Source organism: Salvelinus alpinus, chromosome 5 (assembly GCF_045679555.1).
Source record: "Salvelinus alpinus chromosome 5, SLU_Salpinus.1, whole genome shotgun sequence".
NCBI classification, from domain to species: domain Eukaryota; kingdom Metazoa; phylum Chordata; class Actinopteri; order Salmoniformes; family Salmonidae; genus Salvelinus; species Salvelinus alpinus.
The window spans coordinates 78,191,010-78,216,116 of NC_092090.1; the positions used below are offsets into that span (position 1 = coordinate 78,191,010).

Sequence of the window (25,107 nt, forward strand, 5' to 3'; positions counted from 1 at the left end):
TAAAAATACTTGCTTGATATAGGTTTTCCAGTTTCTTGAAATACTTTACAAATGCAACTTATTTCTACGGGTAAACTGAAAAGGTCTATTCATTTCTTTGACATTTTAGTAGATGCTCATATCCAGAGCAATTTACAGTAGTGAGTGCATACATTTTCATACGTTTTCATACTGGTCCCCCATGGGAATCGAACCGACAACCCTAGCTTTGCAAGCACCATGCTCTACCAACTGAGCCACATCATCACAAACCACATGTCTCAATGAACTCAATTACTGTATTGTGCATCGTTTTTCTCCATGGTGATGGAAAGTCTACAGGAACAAACCTAGATTACCAGCCTATGTACAATATAGTAATGTACATTTACATTAAGGGGTTTGTAAGGATGGTAAATTAATACTGTACAAAAAGTGGTTGTTTTCCATGTTATTTGATAAAAAATATTTGTCTTTGCTCATAACTTTGCACCTTTTCATGTAAATGTTTGAGGACAGGGTTTTGTTATTTATGGATTTCATTAGAATGACAAATCACAGAGAAGGAGACATGGCAACAACTATTGAACCCTGCAAGATACTGTACTTGATTATACAACTACCTTTTTTCCCAAAACAGAGATGCTGGAAAATAATGGTTTTGCTGGTGCTACAGATGTTTATATCGGTCAGCTAATACTAGTAAAGGCCCAGTGCACTACCTTTGTGAATTAAAAAAATATATATATAAAAATAATTTAATTCCGATTTTTCAGGGGGGCTGCAGCACCCTTAGCACCCTACTTCCCGCAGCTATGCTACCAGTTGGAACTCAAACATAGAAAAACTGGGCCCAGACAGGCAGTGTAGCAGCTTGAGGTGGGATATGCTATCGGATTCGCAGTTATTTGACTTAGTGCAATTCATTTACCATCTACTGCATTTATTTTGCTACAGTATACTGTAAAATGTAATCATAGCTGACTATTTGTATTCACAAATGCGAGTGAAATGCTCACACTGTGGAGCCCTGACCACCTGCCAACGTGGCTGGTGAAAGTCATCTTACCCACCAATGCCAAAATCTACCCGCAGTTGGCGGGTGTTAATTTTAGGCCCTGGGCAAAATCAATCCCCACTGATTGATCGCTCCCTCCTTACCTAGCAATTTCAACAATAGCTCAGACAACGGCTGCTACACAAATGTAAGGATGCAGGAAGGGTTTTTGTGTTTTAGAAAATAACCATTGATTGGAGTCTTAAGAATGAACAGAGGAAACATCAATGTCAGGTTGTTCAAAGGCTGGAGGAGAGGAAGACTATTCATCACAACGCACGCTAAAGACTACTTTACTTTTACATTGACTACTGCACTTCAACTTGCCCTTTAACAAAACCTGCCATTATTGCCTACCTGACAATAATCAAGATAGGAATGCTAACCATCTACCATCTAGTATTGACTGTAAGACCAAATTATAATTGTTTACCAAATCTGTTAGACAATTATCATCGTCATTATCAGATCTCTGTATCTCTTTATAATGGTATATATGCAAAATAAACATCCTTGAACCATTTCTATATCCACTGGGCAACAGAACAGCTTTCTACTCACCTGCGATGCTGGCAAAGATTTCGCTGATTCCGATGAGCACATACTGAGGTACCTGCCACCATATAGGCAGATCTGCTGCGTAGTAGATGACATCGCCAAAGACCTGGTCGAATGTGCCATTAGACTTGATGATCTCAAGTCGTTTTGTCTCCAGTATACCTGTAGGGGTGGAGGCACAAAACGTATTTAGGTCGAGATGCTTGAATTATGTCACTGCATATATAAGACACAGATGGAAACAAAAACGTGTTCCCGTCTTTCGGAACTCTCTATTCTGGATTATTAAAATATTAAAATACTTTTACATAACTATTGAGGGAAAAGAAAACACTACGAAAGAAAGCAATGGCTATCCCCTTTGCTGATATTAACTTGGACTGATTCAGCTTTTAAAAACTTTCTTTGCCGAGATGCACCACTTTCTCAAGCCTCAACAAGTAATAAAAATGGCAGATGCATTCACACCGTAAACAGGGCAGATCGAAAAATGCCTGCCCTCAAAATACAACGGTCATAAAAACAGAATACTTGTTAAAAGTCCTAAGCGTTCTAAATTAAGAGACACAGACAACCAAACATATTCTGTTGCAGGAGTTAGGTGGATCTGACAATCCATTAGGGCTTAAGTGTCAAATCAAAGCCAGTGCTTCATTAAGATCACATTTGCACGCTCACACTCAGTGATTACAGAAGTGCGTAATGGAAGAGAGAGCCATCAACTCAACAATAACACTCCTAGCAGTTGTCATCTGCAGCCGCTGATTCCTAAAAGCTTTATTCGATAACCATTATCATGGAAGCAGCAGCTATTTCTAGATAACTCCCAGAGACATCCTCCTATCGTCGCCCCACACTTAATGCTGTATTTGAGAGGGGATGGGGCCTTATAATCTATCTAGGCTATAATACTGCTTGTCCATCCAAGGCAAGGCGGTTGCTGCCCTGCCCAGAGCAACTTCTTACACACACACATATACTGCTTTTTTAACATCATATAAGGCATTTGAGCCCTATCCCTTGGTGTTATTTTTTTTTAAACTAGAGCTACTTTTGGACATCTAATATAGAACATATTCAATACTAGCTAAACAGATTGTTGAAAGTGATAAAAAAAGGCAATGTCATTGGCCTTCAAAATTCAATGTCAAAGCTTCTTTGGCATGTTTCCCACACCATGTGGTGAGGGCCAGCGTTGTGGTTCACAACTCAACAAGGGCAGGTTGGCATAGCGATAGATGCCAACCCAGTGAACGGATGATGGCAGGTGTGCAAGGCAGTGTTGATGCTAGCTGTGCCCGGGGCAACAGATACCATTACGGCTGATGCACAGCTGCACATCTGTCTGTGTCCTATAGTGTGTGTTCCCTATACAGTTACATCATGAGGTCAGTTATCCTACAGTGTTCCCCATCTATACACTAGGAGATGAGTTACTGGAAGCAGAGAACGAAGGCTTCTTTAATATAATGGTTAGCAGGAGTAACAGAGTACCAACCTTCAATAGAATTATAAAAGCCCTCTCCGAAGGGGAACATAGCATGTTACAGACAATGAAAAGTACAGGACATAAATAAGTGTTTCCAAAAGTAATGAATATACTATAATGTCTCTGTGATTTGCTGCCTTATACGTTAAAAGAGAGTATTTCATAGATACGCCAGTGGGAGTACTGTCTGACCACAGTGATGCAGTATGAAGAGGTGGGAACATGCAGGGTATAGTAAAGGAGTTGTGCAGCATTCATCACTTCCATGTCCTCTGTGTGACCAATGGCCACAGTAGATGATGCTGCGCTGCCATAAACCAAATTGTTTCTGAAATATTCAAGCTTTTTCTTCGCTCTACTTTCAAGTGATGCGATTTCCTTTTAAAATGTTCTTATGGTAAATAAAAAGCCGGAAAAAAGCCTTCCAACATCTGAAATAAATACAGTGAGCTCCAAATGTAGTGGGACAGTGACAATTGTTTTGTTGTTTTGGCTCTGTACTCCAGCACTTTGGATTTGAAATGATACAATACCATGAGGTTAAAGTGCACACTGTCAGCTTTAATTTGAGGGTATTCACATCTGTATCGGGTGAACCGTTTAGAAATTACAGCACTTTTCTATTGGGCACAAAATAATCGAACACAACCAAAACAAACAGAAAAAGCGTCCAACAAGTCCATAAAGTCACAAGCTTGATGTAATCATTGCATGCTAGGAATATGGGACATAATACTAAACTTTTGACTACTTTAATACACATTAGTGAATTCGGCCCAATACTTTTGGCCCCCTAAAAATGGGGAGACTATGTACAAAAAGTGCTGTAATTTCTAAACAGTTCACCCAATATGGATGAAAATACTGTTAAATTAAAGCTGACACTCTGCACTTTAATCTCAGTCATTGTATCATTCAAATCGAAAGTGCTGGAGTACAGAGCCAGAACAACAAACCATTTGTCACTGTCCCAATACTTTGAGCTCACTGTATATACTCAATACATTTCCTTTTCGCAATAGTAAATGACATAGTGAGCATCACTGTCTCCAAAGAATAGCCTAATTAAAAGTGGTTAATATAACTTTACAATGGCAAACAAAACAAACACTTTTTCTACTGGCGCTGTTGAAGTTCTGTCTCATCAGACAGGCTAAAATAAATATCTTTCTTGCCTACCTACAAAACCTTGTGCGCACACACACACACACACACACACACACACACACACACACACACACACACACACACACACACACACACACAGTAAGTTAGTAAGTAGATCCTCCAGCAGAGTGCCTGTGGTTGGCTGTTGTTTATTAATGACGATGCTGCAGTAGTGAGTGGGATCCAGCCGAGCCGCTCTGTCTCCGGCGAGGAGGGGCTGTTTGTCTGGGGCTTTCATTAGGCTCTGATGACATCCCCACACGGGGTACCAGCGAGCTAAAGCCTCTGGATCACTATCCCTCTATCCACTATCACACAGAAATACAGCAGAATAGAAATGTGATAACTACAAGAACAAAGCAATGACTACCAGGACTGTGTTTGTGGGGGTGTTGTTTAATGCTACTGTAAATGAAATATTTACGCCACACTAGATATTAATTATCCTCTACAAATGGGTGTTAACAGCATTCAGCTGTGAAGACAGGATTCAATATCCCAAATGTCATAGTGGACACCAACACATTTAAAGTGCTCATTATGCTGGAGCGAAAAATAAAATGTGCATTTGGTTCTCAAGCGTGCCACTGATTTGAGAAAAGCTATTTTCGCTGCCTTCAGGCTTGTCTCACTTAAAATGTTTTTGCCTGAATACATGCTATTCGATCTGCACAGATTTTTTTTTTAATGGTTTTATTCCAAATTGAAATGTCAAACTGTCAATTCAAATTAATTTGATTAGACTTTATTTCAAAAGATAATCCACAGTCCGTTATGCAACAGAAACCGTTTACTCCAAACGGTAAACATTTTACAACGAAAACAAGTTTCTATTAAGTAGGTCCCTTCCCTGTTTCGTTTGCTCTGTTTGCTTCCGTTTGGTTCTTAAAATGGTAAACGGTTTTCATTGCAAGACTTAATAAACACCCCCCAGTTGTCTGGTCTATGAATGTTTAGGATTTTTGCGAAATGATCCCTGGCTGTCTGCCCTTTACCTCCTTAAACTATGTTGAAACATGATCCACACACTGCTATAATAAAGCCAAGCAACAGAGTACCACAGTATGAGTCATAATACCCATAAAACCTAGTGGTCAAACAGGGAAATGGTTACAATCATTTTTCAGGGTAAGCAGGGTCAAAAATTAACACCTGCCACCTGCGGGATGATTTTGTAATTGGTGGGTAAGATGTCTATTTCACCATCCACATTAGCGGGTGGTCAGGGCTCCATAGTACTCGCATTTGTGAATAAAAATTGTTATGTATGATCACATTTATAGTAAAATAAATGCTGCAGTAGCTGTTTTCAAAGTATTTCCGCAGTTTTGTTTCAAAGCTGGTAAATTAAAAATCGCACAGTCAAAGAACTACGAATCCTATATAGCCTATTCCACCTCACGCTGCAACATTACCTGGCTGGGGGCTGTGCACATGTGAAAAATGGAGTAAAATATTCATTTTTAGAAGCGCTGAACACATGCATAAAAGTTGGTCTAATTTACTTGAAACTAACACCTACTGAAGTGAGACTGTCCTTGTGTTTCTTGGCTATTTACATTGTTTTGTTCACAAGCTAGGTTGTTTTTCTATGTTTGAATTTCAACAGCTAGGGAAGAGAATACAACGCTTCTATTAGTCAGAATCTCACAGGCACAAACAGCGTCGCACTACCACGTAATCTCCCGCCTTTAAAGGGGCAGGTGAACATTTTTGTTTCATCTGTGATACTTTGGTTAAAAGACTCAGGTCACAAATGTAATCAATCAATATACCACATCAGTTACTTTTTACTAGTAATACATGTATTGTTTTACAAAAATTACAAAGCACGCTCATCCGTTTTTTGTGTTTTGTTGGTGTAATTTTAGCAGCAAAAATGTTTTTCGCCTGGTAAAAAAAACAGAGTGGCTGGTCGATTTTTATTTTTATCTACCTGCCACAGTGCCTGGTATTATGACATCTTCACTGTGGGGCTCTATAGGCTTGCTTGTCCTGTTTGCCTCATGAATCCTAACCAATGATGTATATAAACCCTGGATTGCTGATGCTATGTAATGGCCAACGACAGTGCCATATTGGCATTTCCCAGAAGGAGCAATCCTCCATAGGAATTAATGGAATTCTACAGTATCTCAATGAAATGTTAAGAACAAAATTACATGCATTTACATATTTCTTTGTTGTAGTAGGGAAAGTAACATTAGTACAAAAATATATGCTTTTATTACTTTTTTATGTTTTATATTCATGTTTAATATACACTTAAAATATTAGCTCAAATATGGATAGTAAGGAGATTTGAATTTAACATTGAGCTTATAGTCGCGCTGTTCAACGTATAATTTTTCAAGCATGCATTAAGGTGTCTAATAGAATATACTTGTCAAAAATGAATAGACATTAATAAATGCATTTCTATAGCTTCCAATATATTTTTTTTACAATGGAAGAGAGCGCAAAATGGCTGTGCAGTGGCTTCAAACAACGCACCCTGTCAGTGATCTAGGGTTGATACATATCATTGGTCCTGACATCTACCGGTAATGTCCCCCACAGAATAAGGAACCGCAACACAGATCAATGAGAGATGCGAGATCAAGGAGCAGGGTTTTTCCCTAACATGTGACACTTTAAATGTGGGACATATCATGGTGAACAGTATGAAATGATGAAATTGTGGCTTGAAGAGGATGTTGGGTGGTTTAAATGGAAGATTTACTAGCATGAACTACAATTAAAGTCTCTCTAGACATGCCACGGAATAAGTAAGGGTTAGCTGTTGCACTCAGTGTACTCCACTCACCAGCCGCCACAGCTGAACACATAACGAAGAACATCCCCACTGCGATCCTCTTGAGGGAGGAGGGCAGCAGGCCTCTGCGTTTGAGGATGGGATCCACCACTTTGTCCTTAAGAGGGATCAGCATGAGAATAAGCACTGCGTCGAACATTGTCAGCCAGGCGGCAGGGAAGCGGAACGTGATCTGCCGGGAATTCAGAGGGGGGGGAAAAAACAAGAGAATATGTACAAGAAGTGCAAAGCATGAAAAACAATAGAAAGAGTGTCAGTGCACTACAGCCCAGTGCTTCAGGGGTGAGAGGGGATGTTCTGATGGCCTCGACACTGTATTGGCGCCCTCAGGTGGACAGAACTAAAACTGGACTGAAGTTAAAGTTACATTAAAAATAGTTATGAAAGTATCCTTTACATTTCACTAAATTATAAATACAAAGATGAATCCTACCAATCAAAAGAACAATTAATCATTGACCAGGATAATTCAGAATTCCTCAAAGCTATGTACTGTAGGTTTGTTAACATGTCCCAGCAGCAAGTGTGTTAGGGTGTAATGGGAAATAGATAATTGCAGTAGCAATTAGCATTAGCAAATGACCATAGATGGAGCGCACACTATTATTATAATATAGCTATAGATCTAGATGTCCATTGACAGAATACTCTTCGTAATTATTCACATGAAATTATTAGATAAATTAAATCAATATGGGAAAACATTTTTATATATCTCGAAACGTAGCCCACAACTCAGTAATTTCTGCTAGAATGAGAAACAATGCTACAGCAAACTGCATAGGCCTGATTTATTTTGAAATTCAAATGTCAAGTGCCTCCTGAACTCCCAAAACATCTTTAGTTCTAAACATCTGATGGTCCTGTTTATTGCCCGACTGAATTTACATTTCTTAGACTAACTGCTGGTAATTTAAACATTGTGCCTTTGCGGTATGAGTTTGTCATAGCACACTTTCATGTTTTGGATAAGTATTTGCACCCGGGTGAATCTAGTTTGAGAGGCAGAGGTGCCCCAGTAAGCACACTTTAACATGGGTAAGGAAGCACATTAACATGGGTAAATGTTAAGCAGAAAAACAGCCCAGACGAGAACAGCTACTCTTCCCTTGGACTGAGTATGCAGAGAAGACACCTTAAAAACACAGGTGGACAAAAGTCTGGAAAATGTGGCTTTTTATTCAAGAAGTCTCTGCACTTTGGAAGACTAATGACGCATTCATATTTTTGGTTTTTCCTGACCTTTGATAGGAGTTTGCTGGAAAAACAAAACCACAACTCTAAGATACAGCTCAAATGTGTCCTCAGAATCTAAGAAGCACAACATTGCTATGGTAAAGATATCTAATCTCACTTCCCTTTTCATTTTAAGGACTGCTTAGAATAGGGTGAAAGCAGTTCCTTTTTTTGGAAACAGATATTGCATGCTGAGAATGAAAATAAGTAATTACATTTCCAGTTTAAATGACACTTGAAAATGTTAAGACCTTTTCATAAAAATCACTATCTGAGCAATGTTAATTTCACCTGAAAGCTGTTTTGAAAGATAGTATTGAAATACAAATGGAAATCTGAATAAGTGGAATGCTTTTGCTCTTTTAGGACTTAAAAATGGATGTTTTAGCACGCTAGAATGTGTGGTTAAAGAGCAAGTGTTTCAGTTCACATTTTACTCTACACTTCCCTTACCAAACGCCAGAGATACAACTGAATCTAAAAGTATCAAGTAGCAACAAACCCAAACCAAACCACTCTTTAACAGGTGCTTGTCTCTCCCTGTAAGTCATACAGTATGCATATACTATTGTGGATTAGCCAAACACCTCAAATAGGCTACTCCCTGGGAGAAACGGGGGCACACACTACAACAGATGGACTGGCCTAGTCTAGTCTAGTCAAGAGGCATCACCCAGGAACATTATGTCTGACAGAAGCACAAGAGATACAATAAAAACCAGATTGGTTATGTGATTAGGTCAAACTTTTGATTTAATCCTCTGGGCTTTAGCAACCTTGACTGCTTCCAAATGTTGCCTCTGATGCATTATCACCGACCTACTGGCTCATCTCTACAGGGAAACTAATCCTTCCCATTCTGAATCAGGACAGACAACTGTAATATTTAACCTTCAAGTTAAAGTATTGGCCAAAATGTGAGACTATCTAGCATTTATTTAAAGCAACAGTCACCATCATCATAGCACAAATGCTGGCACACATTCAGATAGCAATCAGCTGGCCCTGCTGTGTTCTATAGGGGGTGCACATTTTTAACGGGACCTTTTAAATGGGTTTTATAGTAAAGACATGTAATTTAACTGTAAAAATGTATTACCTTTTAATGTGGCCTGAACAACCAGTCATGATGTTGTCATGCCATTGTTAAACAAATCACTTCATAGGCGGCATGCGAGTTTCAAGTTTCCTGGCCTCCCGAGTGGCGCAGTGCTCTAAGGCACTGCATCGCAGTGTTTGAGGTGTCACTACAGACCCAGGTTCAATTCCAGGCTGTGTCACAGCCAGCCATGACCAGGACACCCATGAGGCGGCGCACAATTGGCCCAGCATTGGGGAGGGTTTGGCCGGCCCATCTTTGTCCCATCACAATCTAGCCACTCCTTGTGGCGGGCTGGGCGCCTGCAAGCTGACTTCAGTCGCCAGTTGTACGGTGTTTCCTCCAACACATTGGTGCGGTTGGCTTCCAGGTTAAGCGAGCAGTGTGTCAAGAAGCAGTGCTGTGCTTTGGCAGGGTTGAGAGGATGGCTCTCGACCTTTGCCTCTCCAGGAGTTGCAGTGATGGGACAAGACTAACTATTACCAATTGGAAAAGGGGTAAAAGTTTTTTTTTCTTTTTTTTTTAATACTAATAAAGCTTTCCCAAAGCTTACAATTTATCTCTTATCTCTCCGCTCTGCGTGCCAGTTATGATTTTCGAATGCACGTTTCTCAAAATCATTGTGACTTGGTTTATCATAAAAATCTGAATTAAAATGATCTAAAAGTTAAAATTCAACTAATGTGTCTATATACCAGTCTCTGCCATATGGACACTGAAATACAGTGAACCATCGGCAGCTAAATAAATGAGTGCATGCATGGAACTCAGGAGATAATCTAGAGCAGGGATCATCAACTAGATTCAGCCGCGTGCCGCTTTTTTCTAGAGCGTATGGTTGGGGTGCCGGAACATAATTGCAAATCATTTGTAGACTGCAAGAAGGCCCCCACCCCAAAAAAAAGTATTATCTGTTTTTAATGGCTCAGAAAACTTGGGGGACAAATAAAACCACCCCAAATTCAGCCTGCGGGCTGCCAGTTGGGGAACCCTGGCCTAGAGGCCAATGCAGCAGTAGGCCTATAACTTCCATTGTAAACTGTGTAAAAAAAATACATAAAGCCAACAAATAAAAACAGTAGACGAAAATGTACGTTCTGTAAAAATCACATCCATCTCTCTACTTCGCCTGTCTGCCTCCCTTTCTATCCATCATGACTTGAACTAAGTCTATCGCTAATGAAGTGTAACATTGTATCAAATCAGCTGGGTACATCTGGAAGAGGTGCAAACATGCAACATTGTATCAATTAGCCAATTCCTGGCCCCCTAAGACTTTCCCACACCAGTGTACTTTTCACAACGAGGCTTGGTGATTATCGAGGGGGAAGAGTATTTTTACAAATACGGTGAGGATTGAGAAACTATTATTATTCACAATGGATGTACTTTTATTTATTTGAAGACTTCATTGACATACTGTGCGAGGTGCAGAAACAATTACTGAGAAGCTCAGCTTATTAGTGCTGGAAGTGGTGAGTGAAAACAATCACAAATCACACATCCCCAAATGGGCACTTTCCTACATTTGCGTACAGCAGGACAGGTACTTCTATGCGTGCACAGGCATGCGCACTCCCTCAACATTAACAGGACAGAGAAACCAGACATGCTCATTTCTCACATGGAACACTCCAAACAAAAGACAAAGAAAAAAATTGACTAAACTCGTAAATTATGGTTATGAAATAAACCATAACTTGTTTCTCGCAAGTGTAGCTGGTTGTGAACTCCGCAAACGTTTCCACCCTGAGAATGAGAACGGTAAACGACAAATTAATACATGCATTATTTGGTTACACTTTACTTGACACCCAGTGTCACAACACATTATGGCACAGTCATAACAGCTGTCAACCTGTCATAATAGTCACAACACTCATGACACATTTATACCTGTTGTGAGATACAGTATATTGCGTTATTTTATGGCTGGTTATCACACCTACATAAGGGTCGAAACCCACATTTAGTCAATTGTTTAGTGTCCCTACCAAGAAGTTTCCTTTTGTTTGAACATTTGTTTCTTAAGTTTTGATATTGTTGTAATCAGTGCCACACACAGACATTTTGGGTGGCATGTATGTGCTCAAAAATAAATAAATAAATAAATATTTGAATAAAGGGCACCCACAAGACTTATTGAGCAATTATTACAAGAACAAGGGAAAGCAGCCCAATCTGATGAGTATTTTGCAAAACTATTATGAACTGGAATAAATGCTGCACTTAACAATGACCAATACAATTCCAGTCGAAATAGAAGATGGCATGAAATACTGTAGCCTACCATTACTATAATCCAAATCCATGCCACTATCATGTAACCCAGTGGTTTCCAAACTTTGACCGCGACCCACAAAAAAAGAATGGTAGAAAACGTGCGACTCCCGCGCACGCAAATGCACATGTACACAATCTATGCACAAATGTAGCCTGTCATTACAGCCATAAACGGTGATGCATTTTCAAAATGCATTTTACACCTGCATTTGGAGCTGAAAGTCATTAGCAGCCAATATCAACTAGGTATACACTACCGTTCAAAAGTCACTTAGAAATGTTTTTATTAGATTTTTATGAAAAGCACATTTTTGTCCATTATAATAACATCAAATTGATCATAAATACAGTGTAGCCATTGTTAATGTTGTAAATGACTATTGTCGGCTTACAGAAGCCCATTATCAGCAACCATCACTCCTGTGTTCCAATGGCATGTTGTGTTAGCTAATCCAAGTTTATCATTTTTAAAAGGTTAATTGATCATTAGAAAACCCTTCTGCAATTATGTTAGCACAGCTGAAAACTGTTGTGCTGAAAGAAGCAGCAATATAACTGGCCTTCTTTAGACTAGTTGAGTATCTGCAGCGTCAGCATTTGTGGGTTCGATTACAGGCTCAAAATGGCCAGAAACAAATAACTTTCTGAAACTCGTCAGTCCATTCTTGATCTGAGAACTGATGGCTATTTCACGCGAGAAATTGCCAAGAAACTGAAGATATCGTACAATGCTGTGTACTACTCCCTTCACAGAACAGCGCAAACTGGCTCTAACCAGAATAGAAAGAGTGGGAGGCCCTGGTGCACAACTGAGCAAGAGGACAAGTACATTAAGAGTGTCTAGTTTGAAAAACAGATTAGCCAGTTAGCTTGGGTGCTTGACTGCAGTTTTGAGGTCAGAAAGCTTGTATAAACCCTACTCCTCGGCCAGAGCGTCCAGTGCGCTCTGAACGCTCCAATTTACGAACAGACAATCTCACAACACTCTGAATTTACGAACACCCAGAGCGCACTCTGGCAATCCAGATCGAATTTCCGAATACACCCTTGGACTAAGAAAACACACTTTATGACACTGTCAAGAAGCATTATGACCATCATAATCATATAAGCCAAATAGGCCTATCACATACAGTTGAAGTCGGAAGTTTACATACACCTTAGCCAAATACATTTAAACTCTGTTTTTCACAATTTGTTTTTCTCCACTTTTTCCTCCAAACATAATGATGGTCATTGTGGCCAAACAGTTTTATTTTTGTTTCATCAGACCAGAGGACATTTCTCCAAAAAGTACAATCTTTGTCCCCATGCGCAGTTGCAAACCGTAGTCTGGCTTTTTTATGGCTGTTTTGGAGCAGTGGCTTCTTCCTTGCTGAGCGGCCTTTCAGGTTATGTCGATATAGGACTCGTTTTACTGTGGATATAGATACTTTTGTACCCGTTTCCTCCAGCATCTTCACAAGGTCCTTTGCTGTTGTTCTGGGATTGATTTGCACTTTTCGCAACGAAGTACGTTCATCTCTAGGTGAACGCGTCTCCTTCCTGAGCGGTATGACGGCTGCGTGGTCCCATGGTGTTTATACTTGCGTACTATTGTTTGTACAGATGAACGTGGTACCTTCAGGCGTTTGGAAAATGCTCCCAAGGATGAACCAGACTTGTGGAGGTCTACAATGACATCATTTTCTGGAATTTTCCAAGCTGTTTAAAGGCACAGTCAACTTAGTGTATGTAAACTTCTGACCCACTGGAATTGTGATACAGTGAATTATAAGTGAAATAATCTGTCTGTAAACAGTTGTTGGAAAAATTACTTGTGTCATGCAAAGTAGATGTCCTAACCGACTTGCCAAAACTATAGTTTGTTAACAAGAAATTTGTGGAGTGGTTGCAAAACAAGTTTTAATGACTGCAACCTAAGTGTATGTAAACTTCCAACTTCAACTGTACGTGCCCTTATATCAGTCATCAGTCAAAAAGAGGGCGTTTTGTCCTGCTCCTGAAATCTGCTCCTGCATTTGTCCCAGTCATCAGCAACAGAGCATTGGGGTAGGAGGTGCATGTGATATCAATGTGTGCGCAAGTACAATGATAAATTGAATATGGTCAATTACAGAAAACGTTAAACATTCTGTTGAAAACTGGGTTGTCACTTACGTAGGTGTCATAACTGGCCATCAAATAACTATGTCACAACAGGTCTAAATATATGTGTCATGACAGTGTCATGTCAGCTGTTATGACCGTGTCATAATATGTTATGATGCTGGGTGTCAAGTAAAGTGTTACCCATTATTGTAACCAAATGACGGGAATTAACGGTACATTTACTACTGGTGACACATGGAATGGGAAATTTTTAATTCATAAAAAAAGAATACAATCAAAATGCAAACAATTCACACAATGAAAGCGCAAGAACTGGTGGGAGACATCTGAGGCATTCTGGAGAGATGAGCGCATATATTATGGAGAGACACGCCTATACCTCCGCCACACAACCCTCCCCTTCTTCTTGTCTCAACATTTTAAATGACACTCAAGACGCAGGTAGCCTAACGAGTAGAGCGTTGGGTCAGTAACCGAAAAGTTTAATTCAAATACCGATGCCGAAAAGGTAAAAAAATCTTAACCACAATTGCTCCAGGTTCGCCATTGATAATGGCAGACCCTGACAGTGAAACCACTCTCCGAGGGTGTCTCAGGGGGAGTTGGGATACGCAAAAAACACAATTCCAATTCACACGTGTACAATACATGTATGAAATAGGACAAATAAGCAGCAACCTAATAATTTATTTATTATATCTATCTTCACACGTTTCACTGAGAGCCACAACTCAATCAGCTAGGCCTATTGCCACTTGCACAGCCCAAATTGCAGGCTTCCCAAATAAGCATAGGCCTACAGTGGTTGCTGCACTAAAAGTTTTGAGATTATGCTGAGGGATTTAGAGGTAATTTGTGGTTTAGTATGGTACCCTGCGTCACTACTTCATTGCTCCAGACGAGCGCAAGGGGGAGTTGAGAGCACTGATTATGCTTTTGGGTCCCAAGATGCTACTGTGTCTCTGTTGTACTGTAGCATACTCCCGACCAGACACGTTGTACAGTGCCTTCGTTGCGCAACGGTCTAAGACACGGCTTTGCAGTGCAAGCTGTGTTGCTACAGATGCTGGTTCAATACCCTTGCAAGCCTCGACCGGGAGATTCACGAAATGACTGTAGATTTTTGGTTTCGCTCCCTCTAAAAACAGAAATAAATCATTCTAAATAACAAACTGGATATATTTATAAATTAGTAACAATGTCTCACCCCATGTTCAAGAATGGCCTTTTTCCCCCTCGCTCATTTTATGTTATTTGAAAACGAAATCTCAAATAGTTTTTTCTTTAACAAAGCGATGATTATTATTAATTTAGAATTATATACAAGGCTCTTGGATATTCACAAATATATTAATAACCCTGTTCTTAGCAGGACAATATATATATGTCATATTGGTCATAGCTCCCGAGTGGCATCCAATGGGATTGCCTTGCAGTTCTCCAGCTGTATCCACTGAAATAGTGGTGGGCGTGCGAGGTTCAAGGCACGGGATGGGCCTCAGAGCCGCGCACAGAAGACGGACCTAGCCCATGGGGAAGGGAGGAGGAAGTGGACGCGTTGAAGAGGGCGAGGATCGAGATGAAGTCACAATCCATGGCAGGCACACCTGTGAGCTCTGGAACGCCACCTCCGACAGGCAGAGTCAACATACCTGGCGGTTTCATCAGGTCGTCGCTTCAACCTGACATTTGCATTCCTCTGCTGACAACAGAACTTGACCAACTGCTCACCAGGCACAGCAAGGGCCGTCCGGACCGTTATGCTGTTCTGCTGTAGCCTAACAAACAGCATCTTCATGCTTTCGTTAATAAAATTATGATAAAAACACTTTCAAAATGCCAATGTTTATTTAGATATGGATCCATAACGAATTACTACGGGAATAAATATCACTGAATTAAAGAAATATTGGAACAAAGTTGCCTAATGAAGGTAAACAAAATTATGCTCACTGGAAAATACTCTTTCAAACGCACACGGTCACGTTGTACAGCGGCATTATGGCTATTAGCAGGTAGCTGGACAATAGACTTGCCTAGAAGGAGGGTAGGGGGAGAATTCTATCGTCAAATGTATTTCTAAGTTAGATTGGCTGTATCACAACTGGCCTTAATTGTTTGCAATTTTAGTTTAATCCACCAGAAAAGACTAAACAAATACAACAAAAAGTATTATTATGCATCACATCCGACCGTGATTGTGCGCTGCCCTATGGGACACCCAGTTGGCCCAGCGTTTCTCTCCCTCTAAAAACAGAAATAAATGTTTTGGCCTTCACAAGTATTATTTTGGCCATTATTGAGATTAAAAAAAAAAAAAAACTAAAGTGAGCGATTGTAAACGAAATAACCTCCAAAATATTGTTCTATATTATCAAGTTGATGGCACAGTCATATAGCCCGGCACCTACATAAAGCTGAGTGACTCACTCATTCATGGCTTTGGATCAAAATAAATAAGTACCAACATTCTTTCTTTCTTTAATAAAGAAATGTTTTGGTTATCCTGACTTGTACACCATGTACAGTATTAGAATAGCCCATTATGGACTATTAGCAGGACAATATACCTTTACCAACACCTCTCTGAATTTTGATAATTTGTGGATGGGGCTTCCCGAGTGGCGCAGCTGCATCACAGTGCAAAATAAGTTGCTACAGATGCAAGTTCGATACCTGTGCCGGCCGCCACCGGGAGACCCATGAGGCGGCGTTTGGTTTTAAATTTAGAATCCTCTATGTAATTATTGGTGGAGAGTCACGTCATATTTTTCCATATACTGTAGGCCTACCGTAGGTGACATGAGTCTCACTAGTGTTGAGTAATGTGCTGTTAAAAGTGGTGTAGGTCTTGGGTATTGGTTGGGTATTGGTACTGCAATTATACAATTAGGGTGTAGAAATGTTATGCTCGTAGTGTAACTAGGCAAGTCAGTTAAGAACAAATTCTTACTTACAAGGACAGCCTACTCCTTCCTCCCCGTCAGGGAATTGAACCCCGGTCTCCCACGTGCCCGCACGACACGGGATTCTTTAGCTAAATAGCCCAGTACTGTAGCCTACTCCTGACTGTAACGTTGCACAGCCCCATATTTTCCGTTCCATCCTAACGGAAATCCAGAGGATTTTTCGTTTTTCTTGGAATAGAAACGCCATAATATCAAGCAAATTAGGCAACATTTCTTAAAATCAGTCCCATACACTATGTTCTTACAAAAAAAGGTTGTAAAATCTCTAGTACAGCCACTATTGAAGGCTATCAAATGCTTCTCAAAGATGCACTCTGGTGGTCAAACTAGCATTAATGGTAACAGTGGTTGACACTTAAATAACGTGCCATAGAATTCTGCCGCACCATGCAAGCTGTGCTGTAGTACACTGCAACTTTTAAAGGACAAATCACTGTATGCACTTGTGATTTAAAAAAAATAAGCTAATGATCCTCTGTGGCTCTATGAGCTCTCTGATGGGGAGTATTTTGAATGATTTTATTTCAGGAGAAAATATATACATTTTGGCAAATTTCTATTTGCTTTAACTTCTCTTGGGTAGGGGGCAGCATTTGGAATTTTGGATGAAAAGCATGCCCAAATTAAACTGTCAGCTACTCATCCCCAGAAGATAAGATATGCATATTATTAGTAGATATGGATAGAAAACACTCTGAAGTTTCTAAAACTGTTTGAATCATGTCTGTGAGTATAACAGAACTTATTTAGCAGGCGAAACCCCGAGGGCAAACCATTCAGATCTTTTTTTTTTTGAGGTCACTCTCTTTTCAATGAGTTTTCATTGGGAAAACAGATTTCTAAAAGGGACCTTCTTGCAGTTCCTACCATTTCCACTGGATGTCAACAGTCTTTAGAAAATGGTTGAGATAATTCCTTTGTGTAATGAAGAAGTACGGCCATCTTGAAGGAGGGTCACTCGAAGTGTCCTGTTTGTTAGAAGCGCGTGACCAGAAAGCTAGCTACAGTTGGTTTTAATCCTGTATTGAACACAGATCATCCTGTCTTCAATTTTATCGATTATTTACGTTAAAAAAATACCTAAAGTTGTATTACAAAAGTAGTTTGCCATTTTTAGGCAAAGTTTACAGGTAACCTTTGAGATATTTTGTAGTCACGTTTCACAATTTGGAACTGGTGTTTTTCTGGATCAAACGCACCAAATAAATGGACATTTTGGATATATAAATCGACAGAATTAAATCGAACAAAAGGACCATTTGTGATGTTTATGGGACATATTGGAGTGCCAACAACAGAAGCTCGTCAAAGGCATGAATTATATTTTTATTTCTGCTTTTTGTGTCGCGCCTGCAGGGTTGAAATATGCTCCTCTCTCTTTGTTTACAATGGTGCTTTCCTCAGATAATAGCATCGTTTGCTTTCGCAAAAAAGCCTATTTGAATTCTGACATGTTAGCTGGATTCACAACCAGTGTAACTTTAATTTGGTATCTTTCATGTGTGATTTAATGAAAGTTTGATTTTTATAGAAATTAATTTGAATTTGGCGCTCTGCATTTTCTCTGGCTTTTTGCCAAGTGAGACAGTAGCATCCCGCCTAAACTCAGATTTTTGGATATAAATATTAACTTTACTGAACAAAACATACATGTATTGTGTAACATGAAGTCCTATGAGTGTCATTGATGAAGATCAAAGGTTAGTGATTCATTTTATCTCTATTTCTGCTTTTTGTTACTCCTCTCTTTTTTCTGTGACTTGGCTCTAACCTAACATAATCGTTTGGTGTGCTTTTGTCGTAAAACCTTTTTGAAATCGGACACTTTGGCTGGATTTACAACAAGTGTATCTTTAAAATGGTGTAAAATACTTGTATGTTTGAGGAATTTTAATTATGGGATTTCTGTTGTTTTGAATTTGGCGCCCTGCAGTTTCACTGGCTGTTGCCGAGGTGGGACGCTACCGCCCCACATACCCCAGTAAGGTTAAGCCTATTGGACGTGACGTATTTTCAAAAAGTAGGTTACTTCCGCATGATTGCAGGAATTATTCTGGACAATCAAAAAGTACACTGTGCACCCGCCAACTTTCCTTCAATTCGCATGGCTGAAAATATCTGACCGGAGAAAGCATCTGAGCGACCGAAGCGGCGACCCTCTGTCTTACCATATGATGCCCATGTATCTGATACTGTCTGGCCAAGAAGAGTATGGCATGCCATAATCTTTTTTACAAGACAGCATCAGATACATGGGCTACACATACTGAGACAGAGACGCTGTTCCGCTCGATCGGATGCTTTATCTGCGTCTTTCTGTCGGAGCGTGTCTCAGTCAAATAAATTATCAATATTTAAAGATGTACTATACAGAAAACTGCTCTGCCATTTCCTGGTTGCTAAAATTCGAAACAGTTCGCCTAATTTCAGTTTGTGTGACAAAACAAGCAAGTATAAATGTAGAGAATCATTGTACCATCTAAACCGCTGTGAAAAATACAACAAAATATTGTATATTCAGCTATTTGAAGCTGTACAAAACCAAAAGTAAAAGACGCAAAAACTTAAGTAGCATAGAAATACTGTACATAGAACCTACCACTTTTTAGACGTGCTTTCAATGAGAACGAAAGATCTATTACTCACATTTTGTCGGGTCAAATCAAATTTTATTTGCCACATCCACCGAATACAACAGGTGTAAACCTTACTGTGAAATGATTACTTACAAGCCCTAAACCAACAATGCAGTTAAGAAAATATTGACTAAATAAACTAAAAAAAGTAACAATACAACTACAATAACGAGGCTATATACAGAGAATACAGAGTCAATGTGCGGGGGTACATGTTAGTCGAGGTAATATGTACATGTAGGTAGGGGTAATGTGACGATGCATAGATAATAAACAGTGAGTAGCAGCAGTGGAGAAAAAAAAGCAAATAGCCCGGGTAGCCATTTGATTAATTGTTCAGTAGTCTTATGGCTTTGGACCTGGACTTGGAGCTCCGGTACCAATTGCCCTACTGGAGTCATTGACAATTTTTTGAGTCTTCCTCTGACACCGCCTAGTCTAGAGATTCCGGATGGCAGGAAGCTTGGCCCCTGTAATGTATTGGGCCGTACTACCGTCTATAAGTCGGATGCCAAGCAGTTGCCAAACCAGGCTGTGATGCAACCGGTCAGGATGCTGTAGAACTTTGAAGATCTGAGGGCCCATGCCAAATCTTTTCAGTCTCCTGAGGGGGAATAGGTGTTGTCGTGCCCTCTTCACGACTGTCTTGGTGCATTTGGACCATGATAGTTTGTTGGTGATGTGGACACCAAGAAACGTGAAGCTCTCGACCCGCTCCACTACAGCCACGTCAATGTGAATGGGGGCATGTTTGGCCCTCCTTTTCCTGTAGTCCACGATCAGCTCCTTTATCTTGCTCACGTTGAGGGAGAGGTTGGTCTCTGACCTCCATATAGGCTGTCTCATCGTTGTTGGTGATCAGGCCTACCACCGTTGTGTCGTCAGCAAACTTAATGGTATTGGAGTCATGCTTGGCTATGCAGTCGTGGGTGAACAGGGAGTACAGGAGGGGACTAAGCACGCACCCTTGAGGGGCCCTGCGTTGAGGATCAATGTGTTGCCTACCCTTACCACCTGGGGGCTGCCTTATAACACACCTTCCAGAATAAGAAAAAAATCTACCGAGGCTCAGTTTAATTTACCTGGTGGGTGCCAGCGCTGCTGTTGGTGCCTGTGCTGGTGTCAGGAATCCTTAGATGTAGGCTCTGGAGGAAATACGTTGTCTGCATCTATTGCACAATGAAAATCAAATAATTACAGTAGCAACGTAGGCCTAGTGTACATGTTCAAAGTCCCCAAACTATCACTATTTCTTCAGTTGTAATGCTATTCTGCCAGCAATAACACTGAACAAACGCACCGTTGCTGATGTTACGTCATGTTGCTATGAAAACTAAAGCTGCTTTGTTACCATAAGGAGGAGAGGTTAATACACATCTCTTACCTGAAAGTACACAATCCAGTATGGGATAAGAGCAAAAAACACTGGGAGAATTTTCAGCAGTGCTTTCACCTCCTCCACTTTCTCCTCAGGGAATCTCCCTCCATAAGTCACCTTAGCTCCATCCAGCATGGTTGGCTTAGCCCTTAACAAGAGAAGAATAACACAATTAAACAACTTTAAAAAGATGTACAAAGCGTCTACTGCACGTTTTGATAGGGGCTGTACAATTCTGTAAATATTCCTTAAACATAAACTCAGCTACTATTAAACTAAACTCTGAGATAAGAGACTTAAATCAGGCCTTTTTTGTTTATGTCTCTCCTTTAAATAATGGCACTTCTGGCGAAAGGACGCATTTTCTACTAAAGCCTATAATCCCCATCTCTTGAGAAAAAGCCTTAATAAGGAATTCTTGAAACGCTGTAGGATTGGCCAATTTAAAACATTGAATGTCAAGTTCTTGAACTGATTGTGCTACTTAGGTTCAAAGTCAAGCAACAGCACTTCAGAATAACTTCCTCCACAATGAATGAATGATGATGAATGCCAGAGAAGACCACCAAAAAAAAGTACAGGCTGGGGATCAAAGAAGGGTTTAACATAAAGAGCTACGAGCAACACCTAGTGGTGTGGTACTATCTTGGATTAGAGAAGAGTCACAACATAGCCTTCTTTTTTACTTACAAAGTGGATTAGAACATGTTTGCTACAAAATCAAGATTATTGTGTTTCCATTGACATCAGATAGAGCACAGCCTCTTTCACACCTTTTATCTAGGCTACATATAGATACTGATACTACTAAAGACACATTTCCATTGGAACTTTGAAGTAAACCCAGGTTGGGCTAACTATTTCGTTTCCACTGCCTCCAGAAATTACAAATGATGTCGTGTTGCTAGGTAACCAATATGTGACTGCAGCTAGCTTAGCTAATGTTACTAGCTAGCAAGATGTTGAAGAATTTAATTCACCCTCACCACGCAGTAAATAACATTACTTATACTCCTGCCAGTGCCAGCCAGACTCAGAGGCATGCATGTAGCTTGCTAACATTAGCTAGCTAGGTAAACGGTTAGCGCCGTTGCTAGCATAACAGGGTAGATAGCATTCAAGAGCTGACTTTTCTCATAAAAGTTTGTGTAGTGAAAAAATTGATGAAGGATCCAGCTATGGTGGTAATTTGCATCATGTGTGACTACTGCAGTAGTGCTTGTCCATGTGCTAGCTAACAGCAACAAGCCCAGACGAGCTAGCTAACTAAAAATGTTGACAGCATCCAGCAGTGATCAGCTTGGTGGCTGTATAGTAAAAGGCGTCACCAGCCAGAATTCTAATCGAGCTGGCACCAGTTGTGAAACTGGGCTGCGCTGGCCCGGATTTCCCTCGACCCAGCTTGAATTTGAGATTTCCATTTGAGCCATCTTGAATTTGGTCCTAATTGTATGTGCCAATGGAAACGGGGCTTTAGTAACAGCAGTGATCTGCCTGGCCCCTCTTACCGTAGCAGGTTGGGCTCTTTGGGCTGTGCGTTGCAGCAGGCATAAACCAGGATCTTGAACAGGTCAGTGAAGGCACTACCGTCAGCAGGCTTGTTGATGAAGACTGTGCGCCCCAGCAGGAACACCAGGAAGGAGACACCCAGGCACACAGCTGGAATTATGTACCCCAATTGGAAGTTGATGTTCTGCTGGATGTAGGCCACACCACCCAGCGACAAGATGGCCCCCAGGTTGATGCACCAGTAGAACCAGTTGAAGAACCTGCGAGTGGCCTCTGGGCCGCGATCTTTTACCTGCGAGGCAAAAGGGATTGTCATGGCAAATAATATCATCATCATTCTGCTCTCCATGAGCATCTTTAGGAAACAAAACAGAACTGTAGTATCATATCAAACTCAGGACATAGGCCTAACATTGCTATCTAATAAGATAAACACCCTAATTATATAATTTTTTTTATTGTATATCCCATCATTCAATGGCAGTGAATGAGTGCATAACATCCATGTGATAAACAGTGCTAACATCTTCCTTTTATTCCGTGCTTGACAAAAAAAAAAAATGGGAAGGGGAGGTAACTTTGTGAAAAGCAACAAATATATCTAGTAACTTATGAATAGGCTAATCTAATCATGTTTTACAGGTGAACAAGATTTCTATGAATCCTGCTCAGTGGCATTTACTTTTTTTCCTCAATATTACTTTGTGAATCCCATAGAAACATTGAGCAATCAAAATGAAACAAATCTAAACCAATCACCCATCAAACATGTGGTAAATGACAATGGGATTGAAATCTATGCTAATCAGTCACCAACTCTGAAAACATTATGGGCCAGCCTGGGTTAGCTAGATCAGAGATTTCCCACTGAAATGGGCTTTCCTCTTTCATTAAGGGACTTACAGGTAAACCTAATCCGGAATTTTGATGAGAAACTTAACGAGACAGATGTGAGTTTCACTTCCTAAGTTGATGTACAATTACTCATCTAGCAGTCTCCTCAGCCTTAGATGACTGGTGTGTTGACCAGACCTGATGGATGGCATTACCCAAATGTAAACTTCATGATGAAAATTACAAAAGGGTAAACGAGCAGGGGCCTGGCTGATTGAGTTCTCGTGGTAAATGTAGAGAGATGACAGGCGTACTAGATCAACATTTAGCCTATTCCACAACTACCATTTCAGTCCATATACAAGGTTGACCAAAGTAAGATCATGTTCAGAACCTTTCAGACTTTATAAATTAGACTGTTATATATTCTCTTAAACTCACATCATTAGATGGGATAACATTAGCAACACTGCATTAGCAACAGTGTAAAGTACAATACATTGAGCCATCATTGAGTTTTAATTTGACCTTAGAAGCCCTTCTGAAGAGGTCTTAATTGAGAGAGAATGCTTTGCTTATTCATAAGCTTTACTGTACCTGGTCGGCCCCAAATGGAGTGATGTTGGACTTTACTGTTCCTACACCTAGGGCGATGAGAACAAGGCCCGTGTAGATCACTGGCCCACAGTAAGGTACCCGTGTGGGGCAGGTCACATTGCTTGGAGTACCGTTTGAGCTCAAACACTCTGCAGGTTGCACTGGAAATGCAATTTCTTCACCACATAGGGCATTCCTGGAGTAGTCATATGTGATAAATGGGAAAAACAGCATGCCAAGGAAGTATAGAATCAAACTGCCAGCAATGGTCCAGAACTTGCCCAGATATGCATCAGCCAGCCAGCCACCAAATGGTGAGATCAGGTATGTAACCCCCATGAACATCAGGGGGGCCTGGCTGGCCTCAGTCCCCTCCCAATAAAATGGGCTACTGTTAAGGAAAAGAACCAGGTTGGAAGTGATGCCATAGAATGCAACTCGTTCCAATGATTCTGCAAGCAGAATGGTTACACACGCCAGTCTTCTGCCCTGGAACACTGACACAGGCCTGTACACAGAGCTGCTGTCCAAAAGAGGGGTGTTCTCACTGGCATCCCTGCTGGCCATCGTCAGCTGACTTGTTGACTTGAGATGTTTACTGGAAACCGTCAACCCTAAACAAAATGAACACGAGATTATGATACGAAGCGTTATGACAATAATTGCAACAGTTAAGATTTTGGAGAAATTACAACAGGGTGGCCCAGCTCAGTTTGAGAGACACTTGCTAAATTTGGTGTGCTTCCTGACACCAGCATACTAGCTTTAGCATGATTATGATTTGCATAATAACATTGAGAAGTAGTATACTGTACCTTCAATTAATGACACACTTTCCAACGTCTGGCATTTAGCCTCCTATCTTATCAGTTTGTGCTCGACATGCCACAAAATCAATTGTTCAGAAGAGCGAATATCTACTCGGGTAACTAGTAATGAAACTGACATTCACACACTGCCTGTCAAAGCACTGGCGCGTGACTGTAAATTCGTTCAGCAACATCTAAATTGTGCTTTTTCCCGAATACCGTAAACAGATGGATTGACGTCACATAACACCACGGCCAGTTTAAGCGAATGAGGCAGTTAACACCTACATTTTACAAATCTGCGTTTTGTGCAGCTGCTGTGCTATTTAGTCCGCCCACTTAATGTATTTTAGTGAAGCTCCATTGACCGGAATGGAAACAGGCTTATACGCTATTGGTCGAAAAGGAAGATATTCAATACTATTTTCTTTAACACTTCCTGGAGGGCTTGAAGATACGTAAGAAGGCGGGGTAGGGAGTATGAATCTCGACATTTTCCTACATTTTCCTACTATGTTATTGACTTGTTTATTGTTTACTCCATGTGTAACTCTGTGTTGTTGTCTGTTCACACTGCTAT

General features: G+C 40.4%; 1 protein-coding gene across 1 annotated transcript in view; it reads right to left on the minus strand.

The window, feature by feature from the left end:
* Window positions 1–24,852, minus strand: part of LOC139576865 (solute carrier family 15 member 4-like) — a 46,369-nt gene extending 21,517 nt beyond the window's left edge. The window contains exons 1-7 of the mRNA XM_071403411.1: window positions 24,534–24,852; window positions 23,719–24,332; window positions 22,287–22,579; window positions 20,785–20,926; window positions 20,483–20,569; window positions 7,057–7,237; window positions 1,598–1,756 (exon numbers count right to left, since the gene is read on the minus strand). Of these exons, the coding sequence (XP_071259512.1) occupies window positions 1,598–1,756; window positions 7,057–7,237; window positions 20,483–20,569; window positions 20,785–20,926; window positions 22,287–22,579; window positions 23,719–24,285 (1,429 nt within the window). The 5' untranslated portion in view covers window positions 24,286–24,332; window positions 24,534–24,852. The remainder of the gene's footprint in view (window positions 1–1,597; window positions 1,757–7,056; window positions 7,238–20,482; window positions 20,570–20,784; window positions 20,927–22,286; window positions 22,580–23,718; window positions 24,333–24,533) is intronic.
* Window positions 24,853–25,107: the final 255 nt, after the last annotated feature.